Here is a 19,714-nt window from a genome sequence, read left to right on the forward strand (position 1 = left end):
CGTTAAGCAATAGCCTTCATACTTTTGTATATACCTGCTTAGTAGGGCTTTCGCGTGCCCCCAAGCTGTGTTCTTTTTTATACAAAGTCAGCTTATTGCCCCCACAAACCTAGTCCTCATCCCATAAACATGCATAAGATTCAAGTTAATACAGCTTTCCCAAGCCTGGCATACAGTAAACTTGCTGGAACCTACAGTGATTAAGAGTTTGGGGAGTATTAAGTCCTAGTTGTCCAAGGCACCATAAACTAGCCAGCATTTTACTTTCAAATGCTGTGAAACTGAACATTCGGTAATCCACTTTATGGGTCTGTTATTCAAAATAAAGCAACTGATTCGAGTAAACCAGTCGAGGTAAAGTTCTGAAAGTTACTTTATGCCACCAGGCTTGAAATTTTGGGCTTAGACAATTTAGAACTACACTGCCTTCAGTCTGACCTAAGCGTAGTACACAAAATTATCTGCTACAAAGTCCTACCTGTTAATGACTACTTTAGCTTCAACCGCAACAATACACAAGCACACAATAGATACAAACTTAAGGTAAACCACTCCAAACTGGATTGCAGAAAATACTTTAGCAACAGAGTGGTCAATGCTTGGAATGCAGTACCTGACAGTGGTTTCATCCCCAAACCCCCATAACTTTAACCTTAGACTGTCTACTGTTGAGCTCACCCCATTCCTAAGAGGTCTGTAAGGGGCATGCATAAGCCCACCAACGTGCCTACCGTCCCTGTCCTACTGTCCCCATTTATTCGTATCCATTTCCTGTATTCATAATCATGTTTATACTTATATCTGTTCTCTTATGCATGCTTGACAAAATAAAAATAAATAAATTGAGAAGATCAGTTTAAATAGGGCTGCTGTATTGGGACAGAATACAAGACTTGTTTCTAAACTTGACGCTTCCCTGGAATGAAATCCTAACTACGTGGAGCATTCGCAAATTTTTCAGACTAAACAATACCGAACCGCGCCCGCACTCTTCCCCATCACACCAAACTAACAAGACTTTCCAGCGGAGCCCTCTTGCGGCCAATGAAAAAAAACCGCTTTTTTCAATCTGTTGTGGATGCCAGGAAAGGGGGAGGCGGACATTCTAACCACGTGTCCAAGCTTTGCCTTTCGGGCTTCTTTGGTTTCAGAGCCGGTCTTTCTTCATGTGTCTTTAGAGATAGAGATCAGGAAGAAAGAGGTGGACCAGGCTGCCGTTTTGGCTGCTTAAGGGATTTCCTCAGCTCTGCCTGCAAGACCCCAGGGATTACAGAGTTGGCCCGTTGTGCACACATAAAGCCGTCGAGTCCTGGACTTAAATCTTCGCGGCAGCCATGGAAAAGGGGCCGTGGCCGGTTGACGCGGCGGGGAACGGAGAGGAGCAGCGGCAGTTTACAACTCCTGCACCGGAGAATGCAACTGAGGAAAGCGAAGAGTGCTGCGAAGGTCTGTGGGAGCTGCCCGTGGAGCTCAGCACGCGGAGACCCGAATGCGGCCGCTGCGGGTGAGTGGACCAGCTAAGCCGTCTGCTCTGTGGACGGTCACGTGTCGCTGAGTGTCCCGTTTCCCCCCCCCCCCCCGGTACTTCAGCCCTCTGCTGGTTAAGAGGTCGCAATGCATTCGTTCCCGCCCGGTCTCTGTTTGGTTTTTGTTTGTTTTTTTTACTGCCTTTGCAAAACAAGCTTCTCAGGCTATTTCTCAGGGCTTTATTCTCATTTCAGGTGTATACTATGGCCAAACTAACCTCAGTCCTCCACGTAACATAATATTGGTCACATTCCACTCTGAACAGTAGCTTAATCACACGGGTTGTTCCAAAATACAGCATCCTTGCCTTAGCGCCCTCCCAGGAAGACTTTGACACCTCCCGTTGTTTGAACGGGAGCTTTCTCTTATTTACTTGGATTCTTCTTTTCGGAAGAGCTTTTTGAAGCAGATTTGCAGGAGGCACTAAACCCTAAACCAGAGGTCTTCAAACTTGGCAGTTTTAAGACCTGTGGACTTCAACTCCCAGAATTCTCCAGCCAGCTATGCTATGCATAGCTATGCCAGCTTTGCTGGCTGGAGAATTCTGGGAGTTGAAGTCTACAGGTCTTAAAGCTGTCAAGTTTGAGGATCCCTGCCCTAAACAAACAACAAAGGGAGGCTCCTCTAGGCTAAAATTAATCGATTATGGTAGATTGTGGTTGGTCAACCAGATGACAGCTAGTTGATACTGAAAATCTAAGGAGGATCAGGTAATGAATGTGAGTGGATAGAAGACTACCAGGAAATCCCATATTTGTGGGCTGCATTGTTATGTTAAAAATAAATAAATAAACTAGAAGAAGACAGAAACTATTTGGATGAGTTGGTGAAATTACCAGAGGATGAGCTCAATTTGAAGGAGGTTTTATAGTTACCTCATTTGTTTATTTTGCCATGTAAATGTAGCTAGCTCATGCTATCTAGCTATGGAAGCATTTGATTGCTGAGAAAGGAGAACTCAGATAATTTATTTCCTTATTTAGTTTATCTGTTCAAGTGTGTGGCAAGGAATATTGAGCTTTGTGGCACTATTTAGACTATAAAAATTCATCTCCCACAATAATTGCCTAAAGCTGTACTGTACATCATTCTAAGTAGACTGCAATGTGATTTCTGGTGTCGGTCTAGTAAACCACTGATTGTTTTAGGAGGTAAACACAGTCATGCTTAAAATCATAGAGAAAGTTTTCTCACATTATGCTAAGCCATGTGATTTTAAGCATGACTGTATTTACATCTTAAAAGCAAAATCTGCTTTTCTGCAACCTCCACATTTGTTTGGAATTGAGTTTATAGTTAACTTTCTTGAAAAGTACCCAGATGGGAAGGTGAGGTTATGGAGAGAATGTGCATTAGGGTTAGTATAACAGAATATAATTTAAATGAGGTTAGCTGCTTTGGCTCATTTATGGCTCAGCATGTTGTATATACTCAAGCAACTGAATTCATTCAGTCACATTTAAATTAACATGACTTCGGATACATTGGTGGCCAGAAGGCTGGCATTATGTGACTGGTTTTGTCCTGTTTAGGACTTATTGGATGTTATTTTGTGAAGTCCAAGCACTTAAGGACCTTTACATCCTTTCAGAGATATTTCCTTATCAGTTTTCTCAAGAATGACAGAATTTGTAATGTATTGTTTTTTTAAAAAAAAGTTTGGATACATTCATAGATGTATCTCCTTGAAAATTGAACATTTTGAATTATATATATTGAACTGTATAACATAGAAAAACATCAGACAAAAAAAATTATGACATTTTGCATTTTATAAAATGCTTTATGATAATTTTATATCATAAAATTGTTTTATAAATTTTGCCAAATTTCAATTCTATTGCAGTCATGGGTTCTGGATTTTGGACACATTCTGTGATTTAGGTCATTTGAGGTAACGTCATTGAAAACTTTGTGACCTGTACTGCACTGTTTCACCCAGTTAAAGGTTACAGGAATCAGAGTGTTAGTGATAGGTAGGTAGATGAATTCTGGCACATAGGATAGTATATGAAGTCATATAAATAGCAATTGCACTTAGACTTATATGCCGCTTTACAGTGCTTTACAGCTGGCTCTAAGCAGTTTACAGGGTCAGCATATTGCCTACAACAATTTGGGTCCTCATTTTATAACAGTGTTTATGTGTTCTGAAAGCTTAGAGGAAAGTGGATTGGTAGATTACGTGACTTCTGAGTATGAATATGTGCAAAATGATACATATACATGGAATTATTAAATGTGACACTACATATAAACTTCACACTTCACTTTAGTCTTCAATGTACGACCATAATTGAGCCAAAATTTATGTTGCTGAGTGACAAATTTGTTAAGTGAGTTTTGCCCCATGTTACGACTTTTCTTGCCACATTTGTTAAGTGAATCACTGCAGTTCTTAAATTAGTAACATGGTTGTTAAGTGAATCTTGTTTCCCCATTGTCACTGTTTGTCAGAATGTCGCAAAAGGTATTTACATGATTACAGGACACTGCAACCGTCATAAATGTGAGTCAGTTGCCAAGTATCTGAATTTTGATCACATGAACTCAGGGATGCTGCAACGGTTGTAAGTGTGAAAAACAGTCATAAGTCACTTTTTTTCAGTGCTGTTGTAACTTTGAACAGTCATAAATGTACTGTTGTAAATCAAGGACTACCTGTAATCTATACTGTATTTGTCTCTGGTGCTAAAGGAGATTGCTCTTGTATATTTTACAGTGTTAATAATTGCACAGATTTCAAATAACTTTTAATATTCTAACAACAGTTTGGTTCTTATTTGAAACAAATGTGATAATTATACTTAGCTTGACAATAGTGCTTTTCCTACAGTAATTACATTTTCGTTTAAGACAAGGTTGCATTTAACTGGAGTCAATATTATATTGAAAGACATGTAATAGCTATTGTATTTGGTATGCCTTGATGATCCTGTACTGCCATCTAGTGAACAGTCGTACACTTGAACAAAATTTTGTATTGTCCACAAGGCAACCATGTTTCATTTTAAAACGCTGCAGGACATGGCATTCAAGATATTACACAGCCAGGAATTGATGTTCCCTTACCTCAATGCTCAGTATTCCATCGCTGCTTTATATTTTTGCAAATGTCAGGGTTTCCTTGCCATATTGATCATTTCAGCTCATTTCTTAGTGGCCCCATTTTTATTCCTTAGTTGAATTTGCTGCTTTTTGTAGGATTTATGTTTAATTTTTAAAAAAATGTTACTGAAACTAGGTTATAGTACAGTAATGCAACTACAATAATAGTCAAGTGAAAGAAAGCATAAAAGCATAATCTCAGTAAAATAGGGCAAACTCTTGCGGGAGAAAATACTATTTCAAATCACTTAGTCCTAAATCATGTGGGGTTTTAAATATCATAATCATGTCTTTGGATTGTATTCATTGTATTAAATACATATACATTAAGATTTTATCAACAGAAAGCTAACAACCTTTTAAATCATACAGTATTCGGAAACCACAGTTTGTATTTGTTCACAGCCTGCATTTAGGGAACATAGTATACTGAAACAACTGAATGGCCATTCATTTTCCTGCATAATCTAGAGCACTGTAAAGAATTTTAAAGCCTTGAATGATTAAAGATTGCAATATTTTAGAGATTCCCTTTTCTCATACAAAGCTACTCATCTATTGAAATCACCAGAGACTCCCCCAAATATGACCATAACCTCTGATATACTTTTTGATGGGACTAGAACAATACTTTCTGGAAACAGCCAAATAACTAGAATTCCTTTCTAAGGGAAATCCTTCCCATTAAAATAATTGTCTTTTTATTTCAGGAAGACCTTGAATGTTTACATGTAATATTAAAAAAAGTCTTGACGTTACATGTTGCTGTTCCTCCTCTTGCTGTTTTATTCTTGATATTCTTAATTCTGGTTTGTTTGTTTGTTTGTTTTTTACTATTATGAAGCACTTGGAACTTTGTGGAGGATTGGCAAGAAGTTTAAAATAATATATAAGCCCAAGGGTCAGCAATTAATAAGAATATTAAGTTGGGGAATCCAATTCAGCTGGGTAAACTGTTCAGGTAATATGTACTTTGGTTTTAAGCATATGGATTATTTACAGAATTGATATCAGGTATGGAAATATGTGTATACGTAGGATAATGTAACTAAACAAATATGAAAATGTATTTACCAGGAGGACAATATGATATCTCAAGGAAGGAATTACAAAAATACTTACAAAAAGCTCTTCATAGTAACCAAGATCTAATGTTAAAGCATTTATTAGAGCAATGCAGTGCTTTGTGTCCAAAGATAAAAGAATGCAGGTGGCATGAATGTAACAGCTGACAGCAACTCCTAAAACAAAATGCATCTTCTCCCTAGTTTTTCAAACTCTTAAGAAAGAAAGTGTTTCTTTACGGAGTTGCTAACTAGTTTTAAATTTACACCCCTGTGTATGTGCTCCAAAATATTTTTTTGCCTTTGAATCAGAACCACTGCATGTTTATCCAATATAGATGTCTGTAATTCTACACTGTGTAGGTTAAAATTGATAGAAAAGGGCCTTTATTCTCTGAGGTGTGGTGATCTGAAATATACTTGGAGAGCTAACCTACATTTTTCAGACATGATAATTTCCATCATAATCTAGCAGGGAATTCTGAAAGATGCAGTATCAGATAAGGGCATCATGCTGAATGGGCCGGGTTCAAAATATGTCTCTTAACATGCAGGGCATTAATTTGTCCTTAATCAAAGCCAAGGCAGATTTATTTTATGAATTATGAATCAGTTATTTCAAAGACTTTTCCTTTTTTTTCTCTAACAATCTCAAAAGTTAAATTTAATAAATTATGTTGGTACTGATGGTTATGACTGACATGAGTTAAAAATAGCAAGGCTGGCATGCGTATATCTGAAGCACAAAGTATATATCTGAAGCAGGAAGAAAGCATTGGTACAGGAAGTTTACAGGTCATGAACACAATGAGATGTATGACTTTATATCCTTCTGATGTATTAAGCTTTATACTTCACTCATTTCATAGCTACTGGGCACAAAGCAATTACATGGAAATCATCACTTTGTGAATTCATCTGAATCCTTGATCTAGTCAGATAGAACTGGCTTTTTGGATTGATACTGTTCTTAGTATATAAATCACTTTAGACAGTAAGTTTCTTGCTTTCTTGAATGCAAATTGAGATGTCTTAACCTACCTTTTAAAAAAGACCAAAAAACAGGTTGCAACACAGCATTTGGGAAAATGCACCTAATTAAAAGAATGTTTTTTTAGGCCACATGCATCAGACACGCTTAACTCCTTATTCAGGAATTAGCTTTCTTATTAGATAAGTTATAACTAAATAACACTCGTCAGATAAATTAGCTTATTTTAAATTGCAGGATATACAGGTAGTCCATAGGACTGGTCACTTAATGACCATTCAAAATTGCATTAACAGAAACAAAGCCCTGTTTCTGTTAATCTGCATATTGACACTTGGCATTTAATTTAAAATTTGCAGGAATTCTTTGAGACATGCTAGAACTTTAATAAAGCTTTACAAAGGTTTATTAAGAAATTGCCCGTAAATACTTATGACAGGAGGATGCAACGCTTGTCATCTGGATAAAGCCTAATGACAGGAAAGTTCATGTTCTGGAACTCGACTCACAAGGAAGCTGGGGAAAGGGGACAACTCTTATGGGCCATATCAAAATACACCATGCAGCACAATTTCAGAAGTGGGTGCCCTGTTCTCAGCTACCACTGGATATAAATGTAATCCAGGGCTTTGCTCTCCCTCCCTTGGTCAACTTTTATTAATTTTAGAGATTGAAACTGTTGGCCAATCAATAGTAAAATCTTATGTGATGAAGTAGTGCTGTGATGTTTGTGACATATTGTCCCAAAATAAGCTTCCCAGGCTCCTATAGAGATATCATAAACCATTGAAGAAATGTCTGAGGTAAACTGACTTGACTGGATTAATTCAATCCTGGCTGTTTCCCTTCACTTTATTGAAGAAACTGTCTTAATAAGTTCTAGTCAGCAGCCTTCTTTGTGTCCTTCAAGAGAGATTGATACCCTGCCTCTTCCTGTATCTGTCAACAGGTGAATGGTGTTTCAGGAGTTATCTGGATCTTTCAGTTCTTAATCACTCTCCCTCCCTCCCTCCCTTCCTCCCTGTCTCTCTCTCCCTCTCTCCCTCTCTCTTTACTGGCCATGTCATTACTTTTAATAACAGATTTCTGCAGGCTCTTAGTGAAAGTGTTATAATTATGGCAAAGTAGTCTACCATAGGTAGCCTTTGAGAAATTGAAAAAGTTAAAAATGGTTTCTATCAGAATAAACCTCAGCAATGAAACATATAGTATAGTTAACCAGGCTAATGTGGTGGATACTGTTAGCCCATCATATGGAATTTGAAAATATTCGGAACCATCACAAAATAGCTTAACTCAGATGATAGTCATTCAGTGAGCACTGCATTATTACAAGTGTTTTTTAAGTCAACCAGCTTAATCATAACACTTTGAAGTAAATGTGGATGCTCCGTGATACTTTGAAAAAGAGTAAGTTAACTGACCATTTTACACCCTTCCTGCAGTGTACTTAAGAACAAGATATAAATGTAATCCACTCTTTGAAAGACTCTGTCCATGTGTACAATATATTAATTACATTTGTTCATAATTTTTCTACCTGCCACTTTTATACTGATACCTGAAATTCATTATAGTTTCCCTAATATATAAAAAAATAATGGTTTCAGATGTTTACATAAACTATTCTAAAATTTTATGGCAAATATGATCGGGAAACCTGGCAGATACTTTATAGATGCAAAAGGTGAGGTGAAAATTTAGGTAGGAAAAAAAATCAATAAAATCGAAGAATTTTCTTTTAATCACATGAAATTTTAATCTTCAATCTGTGATTGTAGCATTGGATTGATTGTGATATTTTGGTATTTTTATGTTTCAGAAGTTTTATATTTTAGTGTTTTAGCATCTTTGTATTTTAATGACTTAAATAATTGATTAATTTAGATTTTAAATATTTCAGTATATTTAATTATAAATAAATATATTTGTGTAAGGATATTATCACCTGCAGCTATATTATTTAGGTTTGTTCTAATTTGTTTATTTTGGTACTTAAATAAACTTTTACTTGTCCCTTGTAATTTTTGTCATGAAACTGAATAAAATTCTTTCAGTTACATAATAAAGACTACTGATTGACTGCTAACCAGGATATAAGAAATCAGTATATAGTGGAAGATAAAACATTTAGATCCATACCAAAGTGTTAGCTACTCTACACAGCATCATTTAGAAAATTGCCAATTAGGCAGCATTGTCAGAAGGTAACTGGCCAGTATCTAAAGAAATACATTGCTATATATTACTATACATATATTACATTACTATATTGGAGTGTCTTTATTATCTGGAAAGGGTGAGGATGCATCACTAAATCATCCCCATTCTTGATTTAGATCATCCTTATAATTCCTTACGCAAATAAATATAATTATATCTAGCTGGCAATATATAACTTAAATTCCACACCATTAATTCTTTAATCTGTAAAATCAGGCATTGTGGGGATAGATATAAATAAATCATTAGCAAAATAAAGTATTCATGCTTCAAAGTTCCACCAATGCTCAGTGAGCATGAAAGAGCATATTAATAATCTCTTCTTGAAGATCAGTAGAAATAAACAGTCCTACGGTATCGTGCCCCTCACATCTTCCAGGGAAAGCATTATTCAAACTGGTTCAAACTACAATATTCAGCTACTCAGTGTTTCAAAACTGCTTCATACAATAAAAATTGTATATGAGTCCTCTCAGTCAATCTTCTAGCAGTATTCCACAAGATAAAGGACATGTTCTGTAAAGACAGGGAAAATCAGTCAAGCAGGTTAGGCAATTATCTGTGGAAATGTCAGTACCTCTGAAAGGACATTGAAATCAGAGACAGAAGGAGTTAGATTGTACACTACAAAGTCATGTATTTTCACTGAAAGCTCTTCAAAATAGATTGAAGTAGGTATTCAAAATGAATAGCTGAAAGAACTACTGAATTCACTCAGTAGCTACAACTGGTCATCTATTGGCTTATTGTGGGAGTATGGCAGCAATTAAGTTACAGTCATCATCTTTATGAACAGAAGTCTCTGCTTTTAGACAAATTGTTTTCAAGCATGTTTTTAAGCAAAAGGTTTGTAACTTCTTTAGCAGATCTTCTATTTGATCAGTCCATGGAGGGCACAATCAAGCTATTCTTTTTTCTGCAATTCGGAGATATTCTTTTATTAGCACTAATTTCTGCTCTCTATCATTTGACCTTGGTGGAGAAAACAGCATTAGATCTGCTGGTCGTGTGTGTGTGTGTGTGTAAATGTTGTTTATAAGAGTAGAATCTAAAACAAACTAAATTTAAAGAAAAGAGAATAGAAAGAAGGAGTAGAAAATACAAGAAAAAGAAATCAGTATTTTGGGAGTATGTGTTTTAGATATTCAAATGATTAGGAAATTTTCCATTAATTGAAAGGACTACAGTTCAGATCCATTTTTCATTTCATAATTTCATGAACAAGAGTTACAGAATGGGGCAGATATAAATTTATTTGTTTTATAATTTACATGTCATCCAGGACTTAGTTTACTATTGTGTTAATGATTTATTCAATTATGAGTTAATGAAGAAAATACAATTTGATGGATTCATACAATATATTAATCCGGTGATGATAATCGACAAACCATAATAGTTTGCACACAGCTTTACATCATTAATTGAACAAACTACAGCATGGCTTAGCCTAAAATATGAATGCATTCAAGGTGTGTCACTAATTCCAGTGAACTCTACCTGCCCGGTTTCCCAACCTTAACACATACATTTTCAATTTTGATTTTCCTGTGCTTTCTTCATCACATATGTAATTATTAATATTGTATGCAAAGAAAATGTGCAACATTAAGCTGAATAGTATGGTATATATAAAGGAGAAGTTTGCATACTAGAGAAAGTGTGTATTATTTAGAGGGTTTTTTAAATTTTACATTCTATCCATAATACGGGTTACAATTGGACAAATAGTTTTGCTTTCACTGAATCTCGGTGTAGTTCTTTATTTTTCCAAGACTGAGTGGCAATATAAGTTATTATATATTTAAGTGTGACATAAATTTCTTACTTGCGCCAGTGATGTCATTGTCCTATTCTACGCCCTATTTCATATACTACAATCCTATCTATGTACATTTTATTCAGGAATAAGTTTCCCTTTCTTCCCTGGAACTGTTTCCTTGATGCTGCATTTATAATTGCAACCTTTGTAATGCAGCTTGAAGGCAATATTGAGAAGAAGCTTTGCAAATCAATGTTAATAAAAGTAGATTTTAGATGTCAGTGGATTGTTAAACATGGATAGTAATTAGCCAATTTATGAAGGTTTGTTTGATTATTAAAAACCTAGAGCATTTCTTGTTATTTTCTGTTACCTCAGTTACATTTCTGAAGAACTTTGCACTCATGCCATTATTTATAGCAGCTTCATTGTGACGTAGGCATCTTCACTAGCATTTTACACCTGATTTTTTGTGAAGTAGTGTGTTGTCTTACTTTGAAGACATTATCAGAGGTTAGTTATTACATGATGCATTGTGATCTTTTCAGGACAATTCACACTATGCCTCAAAGAGTAGCTGCCTCTTTTGGCATTTAAAAAACAATGAAAAACCCAATGAGAACAAAAGCCTTTGACCACATTACTGATAAATCTTCTTAATTAATGTTACTACCCTTCAGATCAACTTTGTCTTCTGTAATTATCTTAACTGCAATCTTGCCTCAAGGCATGTATCTTGTGTGCAATTGAGAAAAGGGGTGTATTTCGGTATAGGCTGATATCGTAGAATAATGTCAGAATCCATATTAACAATAGAAAATTTTAATTTGAAGGATGACCTAGTGTAGAAAAATGAACCATTAACATTTTGTTTTCCAAAATATTCAATATAATAAATGAAAGGCCAGCTTTTCAATTACTGGAAAAAATATAAATGTACTTAAATAATATACATTTATGAATATTTTTATATATTCTTCTTAGTGTTTTCCTGCAAGAGTCCCCAATGGATCTGAGTGTTGATTCATTGGTTGTGACAGGAATTGACCAACCAGTTATTGCTGAATTCTGACATGGTGGGCTGAGGGAGAATGATTGGCCCAGTGTCAGCCATCTGCCTTTCATGCCTAAACCAGGACTGGAATGCACTGTCTCCTGGTTTCTGGCCAAGTGCCTTAACCACTATACTAAACTGGCTCTCTAAAATTGAGCCAGTCTTGATTCCTGGTGACTGCCTGGACAAGTGCCTGCAGTTTTCTTGGCAAGATTTCAGAAGTGGTTTGTCGTTGCTTCCTTTCTAGGACTGAGAAAGAGTGACTGGCCCAAGGCCACCCATTTGGCTTTGTGTGTAAGGCAGGACTAGAACTAACTGATTTGTAGTTCCTAGCCTGGTGGCTTACCACTGCACCAGACTGATTCTTGGAAAAAAATTATAAATGAAGTATATTATTTAATTAAAGTTGAACATAGTAATTTGTTCTCAGGATTTGCACTTTGAAATTATAAATGCAGAAATAAATTACAGAAAGATTTTTTCATCAACTTACAAATCAGGCCCAGTACTCTTTTACATTATTCTGATAAATCATAAATATAGAGTGGTGTGCCATAATCCACAATTTTCTCATCTTTTTACATTTATATCAAAATAATATATATTTTAAAAGTTTTTTTCTTGCATGCAGGAAGAGATATTATGGAACTATTAAGCCTCCCTCATTATATCTTTAGATTGAGATGTGAAAGAAGGCTTGAGATCTGAAAGGTCCAGTTTCAGATGCCGTGTTGTTTCTAACTGAAAATAGAAAATGAATTGCTGACTTTGTTCTTCCCTTCTCATAGTGGATCATATTTAAATTGAGAACCACATATTTACCTGAGAGTAAGGAAACAGCAAAAGGTCAACTGCCTGCTGGATAATTAATGCAATTAGTAATTTGTCACTATGTTGTGATTAGCATCATTGCAACCATATGTTTGTGTTCAATTCTTGAAAATCCTGAAATTATTTAATAGCAATAGATGGAATGCCCCTTAAGCAAGATAACATTCAACGCTACTATTGAGTAGTAATAGCAGTAGCACTTAGACTTATATACTGCTGCACAGTGCTTTACAGTCTTCTCTAAGCAGTTTATAGAGTCAGCATATTGACCCAACAATCTGAGTCCTCACTTTACCAACTCCAGGAAGATGAAAGGCTGAGTCAAGCTTGAGCTGGTATAAATAGTAGACACACTGGGATTTCTGGACCACTTCCTCTTATACATTTCACAGCTGCCAATCACAGCTTGGCAGTTCACTAGATAAGGCCTGCCAAGCCTCAGGTTGATTCCCAATCCAGACGTTGGTGAACCTGTGCTAATCTTGTCATGCTGAGCTTATTCTGTCACACTCAGAGAAACTTGTCACAGTGAGAGTGTCAACGTGCTGATGCAACCACACTAGGAAGTTCTGGGGTGTCTGCTGTTGGCAATTGCAAATGCAATTGGCATGATAAGCAACAGTGGGATACATGAACAGGAAATACAAGGCTGGGCTTATGCCAAGAAGCCAAGCAGCAGTAGCTTCATTAACATTTAGACACACCCGAATCAAAGGATATACCATATGTGCTATATACAAGTACAATGAAGGCTAAACTTACATGTCAGTCACTTAAATTGAGCCTTATGGACCTCTGTGGTTGGAGTTGTCTGGGAGAGTATTGTAAAGTACACCTTGTTCAGCTCTGGAGGGGCAATGGCACGAAGCCCTGCATCAAGTGTGGAGTAGGTATGATCAGTGGTGAAATCTGAACCAGTAGCTAACTACCAGTTCGCCCAAACCAGTAGCTTTTTTTTTCTACCAGTTCGCCCAAATTGGTAGTTTTTATCACTACCGGTTCGCCTGAACCGGAGCGAACTGGTAGCATTTCACACCTGGGTGTGATAAATCACCAGGGCTATGGGTATGAGCTGAGGAGCTTTCAGAGTATTAATGGCATTGTATAACATAAATTAAAACCTTTCCTATGTGATGTTGCAGGAAAAGAAATTTGAAAGCTGTCAAGATGGAACATGGAATGTCACAAGTGTGAATGTGCAAAAATTCAACATGGTGAAAGGAAAAATGAATTGGCTGAACATGGACATATTCAATATCAGCAAACTGATCTGGCCTAGAATTAGACACGTTCAGATAAAAAAAATCATAGTGTTTACTACTCAGGATACATAGAGAAAAAAAGTAAAGATGTTTTTAGTCATTTCTGCGCTCTATCATTTGCCCTGAGAAAACAGCATTAGATCTGCTGGTCAAAATGTGTGTGTGTGTGTGTGTGTGTGTGTGTGTGTGTAAATGTTGCTTCATTACATTAGCATTTGATGGGAGCAAAAATAGTGACACTTCAGATTTTTGTAGCTCTAAATAATAAATCCCTAGAATTTATTTCAACTGGAATATTGCAAGCCTTCATTGACAATGTAAAAGAGCTGGGTCATTTCATTCCCCTGCTCCATCTGTCTCTCTCTGGTTTGCACCACATGGGTGGATCACAAAATTTATGAATTTTAGTTTCAATTATTGTTTTGTACTATGCTTTAAACTCTTATGTTTTTATTAAAATCTTTAAATATGTTTCAAAGATAGTAACTTGTATGAAAATTTGAGCATAGAGTTTTAGATTGAACTGCAGAGGGCAGTGGTGCATTTCTGTAATGTATTTTTGTGCTTTGAAATTTTGCAGACACTTTATTCCGTTTCATTTGTACATTTTATAAAAATTCTTAATACTTTTTAATTTATTTTATAGTTGTCATAACTGATGTAGTCAAACTCATTAGATCTGCAATTTATATATTCTGTGCTGTATAATGCCATAGAGAATATTGCATCAGAAACAATAAAAGTCAAACAGAGCTTTATATACTTTTTTTTAAAAAAATCAGAATATTTTCAAATGAGTCTATGCAGGATTGTGCACAAAACAAGTGCTGAATTTGATACATGAAATGTGTCAAAAAAAAACCCATCGTGTATTGTAATTTCTGCTAAACTTTAGAGAATAAGGAATGGCGTTGATGGAAATATGCAGGAACCATTAGCTAGGCAAAAGTGGCTGAAACACATTTTAAATCTGGAACAGCAAAATAATGTTCAGCCTCACAGAGTTTCCTAGACAGTGAGATGGATTGCTTATAAATTTAATAAATAAATAAAATATTCAGAAGTGGCTCTGATAAACACCAGAAGTAAATTCACTAAATTCACTGAACTGTATGATAGAGGAAGAGGTACATTACAACCAGTTTTACAAGATTCTGTTATTATAGCTAATCTCAATAAAAGTAGTTTCTGGTCTACTTCTGGTCTCTTCTGGTCTGGTCTACTAGTGGGCTAACATAAGCGGTTTCAGAATGGAGCAATTTGGCAGAAATAAAATGAGAAATGTTTTAGGGATTCAGCCACAACAAAAACTGAAAGTACTCTGGAGTGAGTTTATAAGGTAAAAAAGACAATACTAACATGGCTTACCCCAGTTTGTCTGCCTTTCTCAATTGCTCCTAGCATTACATATCACTGCTCCAGATTTTCCTAGGAGCTTTCCTTCCCTCCATTCCATTTCTCCTCAGCCTCCGTTATTAATGTCTCAGCACCATATGTCCTACAATTCTTCCTCACTTCCCACCATGCCCCTCATTTCCCAGAGCTGTTCTGTATATGGAACAGTAAATCTTTCAAAATAAATCCATATGAAATATCCTTTTTCAGATCAGTATTTCAGTTTGCAGTTTTCCATTTGCAGTTCAGTTCCATTTTCCAACATGCTGACTGGAAAGTTCACACATCTTAAAATTGGCAAGCTTGAAAAGCACTGAACTACACACTTTTCAACTGGATTTCAAGCCAGGTTTTAGAGCTGTGTTTCATTACAGTTTGGATAGACCTAAATTATGGATAATGTATCAATCCTGGTTCTCTTGTGTTAGTCTATATTAGCATCACGTACCTTCCACTACCCTACCATGCTTCCCCGAAAATAAGACCCTGCCTTATATTTTTTTGAACCTTGAAATAAGCGCTTGGCCTTATTGCCATGCACTCAAAAGCCCGATTGGGCTTATTATCAGGGAATGTCTTATTTTGGGGAAACAGGGTAGTTATACAACTGAGGTGCTTATTTATTTATTTATTTATTTATTTATTTATTTATTTATTTAATTGGATTTGTATGCCGCCCTTCTCCCGAAGGACTCAGGGCGGCTCACAACAATAAGAAACAGAGACTACAAAGTTAAAAGACAAATTAAAACAGAGTATCCAATAAATAGGTTAAACATGGAAATACAAATTCAAATTTAAGATTTAAGAATTTAAAAAGCTACAAAATCAGTTTAGAGTCAACCCAGGCCCGCCCATTGGAAGAGCCAGGTCTTCAAGGCCTGGCGGAAGGTTCAGAGGTCAGGGATTATCCGGAGCTCCAGGGGTAACGTATTCCAGAGGATAGGGGCTCCCATAGGGGTCACCAGTCGACATTGTCTAGCTGAAGGTACCCTGAGGAGGCCAACTCTGTGGGAGCGAACCGTGCGATGGAAGGCTACCAGTGGCAGGAGGTGGTCTTGCAAGTACTCTGGTCCTAGGCCACGTAGGGCTTTAAATGTGATCACCAGCACATTGAATTGCACTCGGAAGACAACCGGGAGCCAATGCAGACCGCGAAGGAGTGGTGTAATGTGGGAGTACTGAGGCACTCCCATGACAACCCGCGTGGCCGCATTCTGCACCAGTTGAAGTCTCCGAGTGCTCCTCAAGGGCAGCCCCATGTAAAGTGCATTGCAGTAGTCCAAACGAGAGGTGATGAGGACATGAGCAATTGTGAGAAACACATCTCGGTCCAGAAAGGAGCGCAATTGGTGAACCAGGTGCACCTGGATAAAGGTCCCCCTGGCTACGGCAGTCAAATGATCTTCCAAGCTAAGCCATGGATCTAGGAGGACTCCCAAATTGCATACCTTCTCTGAGGGGGTCAACAGCTCCCCCCCTAGGTTTAGCGATGGAACATCATGGACAAAACAGGGTGCCATTAACCACAGCCACTTGGTCTTGTTGGGATTGAGTCTAAGTCTGTTTGTCCCCATCCAGACCCGTACGGCCTCCAAGCACCGGGACATCACGTCAAGGGCATTGTTGGGGTGATGCAGGGTGGAGATGAAAAGTTGGGTATCATCAGCATATTGATGATACCGCACCCTGAATCCCCGGATGATCTCACCCAGTGGCTTCATGTATATGTTGAACAGGAGAGGCGAGAGAACTGACCCCTGCGGCACCCCATAAGGTAGGGGCCTAGGGGTCAACCTCTGCCCCCTGCCAGCACAAACTGTGTATGACCCAAGAGGTAGGAGGAGAACCACTGAAAAACAGTGCCTCCCACTCCCAACCCCCTTAGCCGTCGCAGTAAGATACCATGGTTGATGGTATCAAAAGCCGCTGAGAGGTCAAGTAAGACCAGGACAGAAGAGTAACCCCTATCCTGGGCATGCCAGAGATCATCTATCAACGCAACCAATGCCGTTTCTGTGCTGTGACCGGGCCTGAAGCCGGACTGAAACGGGTCCAGGTAATCGGCTTCATCCAGGAATTGTGGGAGCTGATGCACCACCGCGCTTTCAACTGCCTTCGCCATAAGGCGAAGGTTAGAAACTGGGCGATAGTTCTTAAAGAGAGATGGATCCAAGGCAGGCTTCTTGAGAAGGGGTCTCACCACCGCCTCCTTCAAGGCAGAGGGGAAGATTCCCTCTCTCAACGAAGCATTATTTACTGCCTGGAGCCAGCCTCGTGTAACCTCTCGGGAGGTCGAGACCAACCAGGAGGGGCACGGGTCCAGCAGACACGTGGTGGTGCTCAATCTACCCACAATCCGGTCCACAGCATCAGGAGTCACAGGCTTGAAGAGGGATACTGCATGCTTCAAGGGGATAATGTAGCAATAAAAGTCTACACTTGTCTTTAGCACCCAATTTCATGAGTAAGACTCATGCCTATGGAACAGCATCTCTAGTTGCCACCAAAATCTTCCATGTGACAATAACCACTTCATTTCCCTGGCCCTGAGCAAGTGATTGATTCCACACTTGAAATCCACATGGCCCCATTTCAAAGAAGGAAACCACCTCTTCCTTTGCCCATCTAGAGGCCATCATGTTTATGTAATGACTTTCTCTAGCTATGGAACCTCTGACTACCAACGCATCAGATTTAGTCTTTACAAAACTGAGACAGTCACACCCAATCAGCCCAGCACTACCGCACACAGAACTCTGTAACCTATAAGCGGGCCTACCCTTGAGTGTGGAGAGACAGAAGCAAGCTGCCATAATCTTTTCTTTTTAATGTGTCCACTCAACCTTGTCCCAAGTTGTATAGTTAATGCCCTTTTCTTTCCTATTATTCTTTTCCCATGAGAAAGAAGGATTTATTCCTCTTCCAGGCTTGTACAATACTCTTTCTTGTAAATACATCCAAGGTCTCCTTCAAAACATCTCTGGAATTTACTTTTTCATATTCTCAACTATATGAGTTCTAACCATAAAGAATTAAAGATAGGTATTCCACTCAGACGAGCTTCCAACAATAGACCTTTATTATAATTTCCCTCAGATAGAACAGAGTACTTGTACTCTGTGTCTTTCTCCTAGAAACAATAGAGGTATATCTAATATATCTTACCTCCTTATTCTCAAACAAACCAGTCCACTTATAGTACATAAACATAAATAAAACAAGATAATTGTAATTTTGGAAGAAATTAAATTTCTTTCATTTTAGAAACAGAGGTGAAATTGCAATATTAAAAAAATAAAAAAATCTCTAAAGGATAACATGGAGGAACTGTTTATTTCATTGAACACAAAAAATCATGCTGATAGCACAGGAATTTGTTTAATTTCACATGCTAACAATGCAAGTATACAATTGAACTGTTTGTCAAATTAATAATTTTGAATAAATTAATAATTGCATTTTAAGAAAACTCACTGATTTTGTAGTTCCAATTATGTTGATTTGGGAATAAGTTCCATTGAACAATTTGGACTTACTCTAAGTAAATATGAACATGCATGCAGAGCTGTTTCCAGAGTGTTTCCCTTAAGATAGTATTGGCAGGAATTATAAACAGCTGATTAGGATTCTCTCCACGCTTTTTCTGGGATTTGGCAGCAAACGGGAAAGAGAAAAGAGTCCCCTTCCATAGATAAAAACTACATTCAAAATGAATCCTCTGATTTTCTTGTAGCTTAATTTACTGGCTCTCCAGGGGTTGAAAGAGGATTTTTTAAAAATCAAATCTTTAGAAAACAAAGGCAGCTTTTTGGCCTGAAATAATTGGTTTGGTAACTGATAAGTTTAATAGAGTTGGCATCTAACATGTCTTAATTTTTTCCTTAAACTCTTATGAAGGACTAATCAAGCCTTTATCCAATCAAATTAAGCTGTAATTCATGAAATCTCAGAATTCCTAGCCAGCATAGATTCACACCTAAAATGAAAGAATTCAATTGCAGACCAGAGTCAATCTGAAGCAACTTCCAGTTCACAATGGCAGTCTATCTGTGGCAATTCTAAGCCAGGAAACTTTTTTCAGGTCTATGGCTCAACTTTCAAATAAAGGCCCATCTCCCTTTGTCATTCAAAATGAATTGTGTGTGTGTTTAATTCTTCATGTTCTCAAACAGGCTATATAATGTATTGTTTTATTTAAAATAATTATTTAAAATTAATTTTTATTTAAAATTAAAACCATTTTAAATAAAAAGATACCTCTTTGAGAACATGAAACACACACACATGTGCGTGGCCACACACCCACAGAGATAACAGATAATACTGTTGCTCTATCTTTCTGATTTGAAGCAAAAATATGTAATTGCTTCAAGTATTTGCTAACAACATACTTATTTTGGAAATGTTTAATATTCATGAGACTGTGTGTGTGTGTGTGTGTGTGTGTTTGTGTGTCCCAGAATAAGTATAGAATAGGTTTAGCTTCTATTTCCA

The 19,714-nt window shown here is 37.2% G+C and overlaps 1 protein-coding gene across 1 annotated transcript in view; it reads left to right on the plus strand.

Annotated features, from left to right (window-relative positions):
• The first annotated feature begins 1,209 nt into the window (after window positions 1-1,209).
• Window positions 1,210-19,714, plus strand: part of DTWD2 (DTW domain containing 2) — a 78,143-nt gene continuing 59,638 nt past the window's right edge. The window contains exon 1 of the mRNA XM_070935715.1: window positions 1,210-1,504. Coding sequence (XP_070791816.1) covers window positions 1,335-1,504 — 170 coding nt within the window. The 5' untranslated portion in view covers window positions 1,210-1,334. The remainder of the gene's footprint in view (window positions 1,505-19,714) is intronic.

This window comes from Pituophis catenifer, unplaced genomic scaffold (genome assembly GCF_029215685.1).
Source record: "Pituophis catenifer annectens isolate HBS135680 unplaced genomic scaffold, rPitCat1.0.hap2 SCAF_2, whole genome shotgun sequence".
In the NCBI taxonomy this organism is placed as follows: Eukaryota; Metazoa; Chordata; class Lepidosauria; order Squamata; family Colubridae; genus Pituophis; species Pituophis catenifer.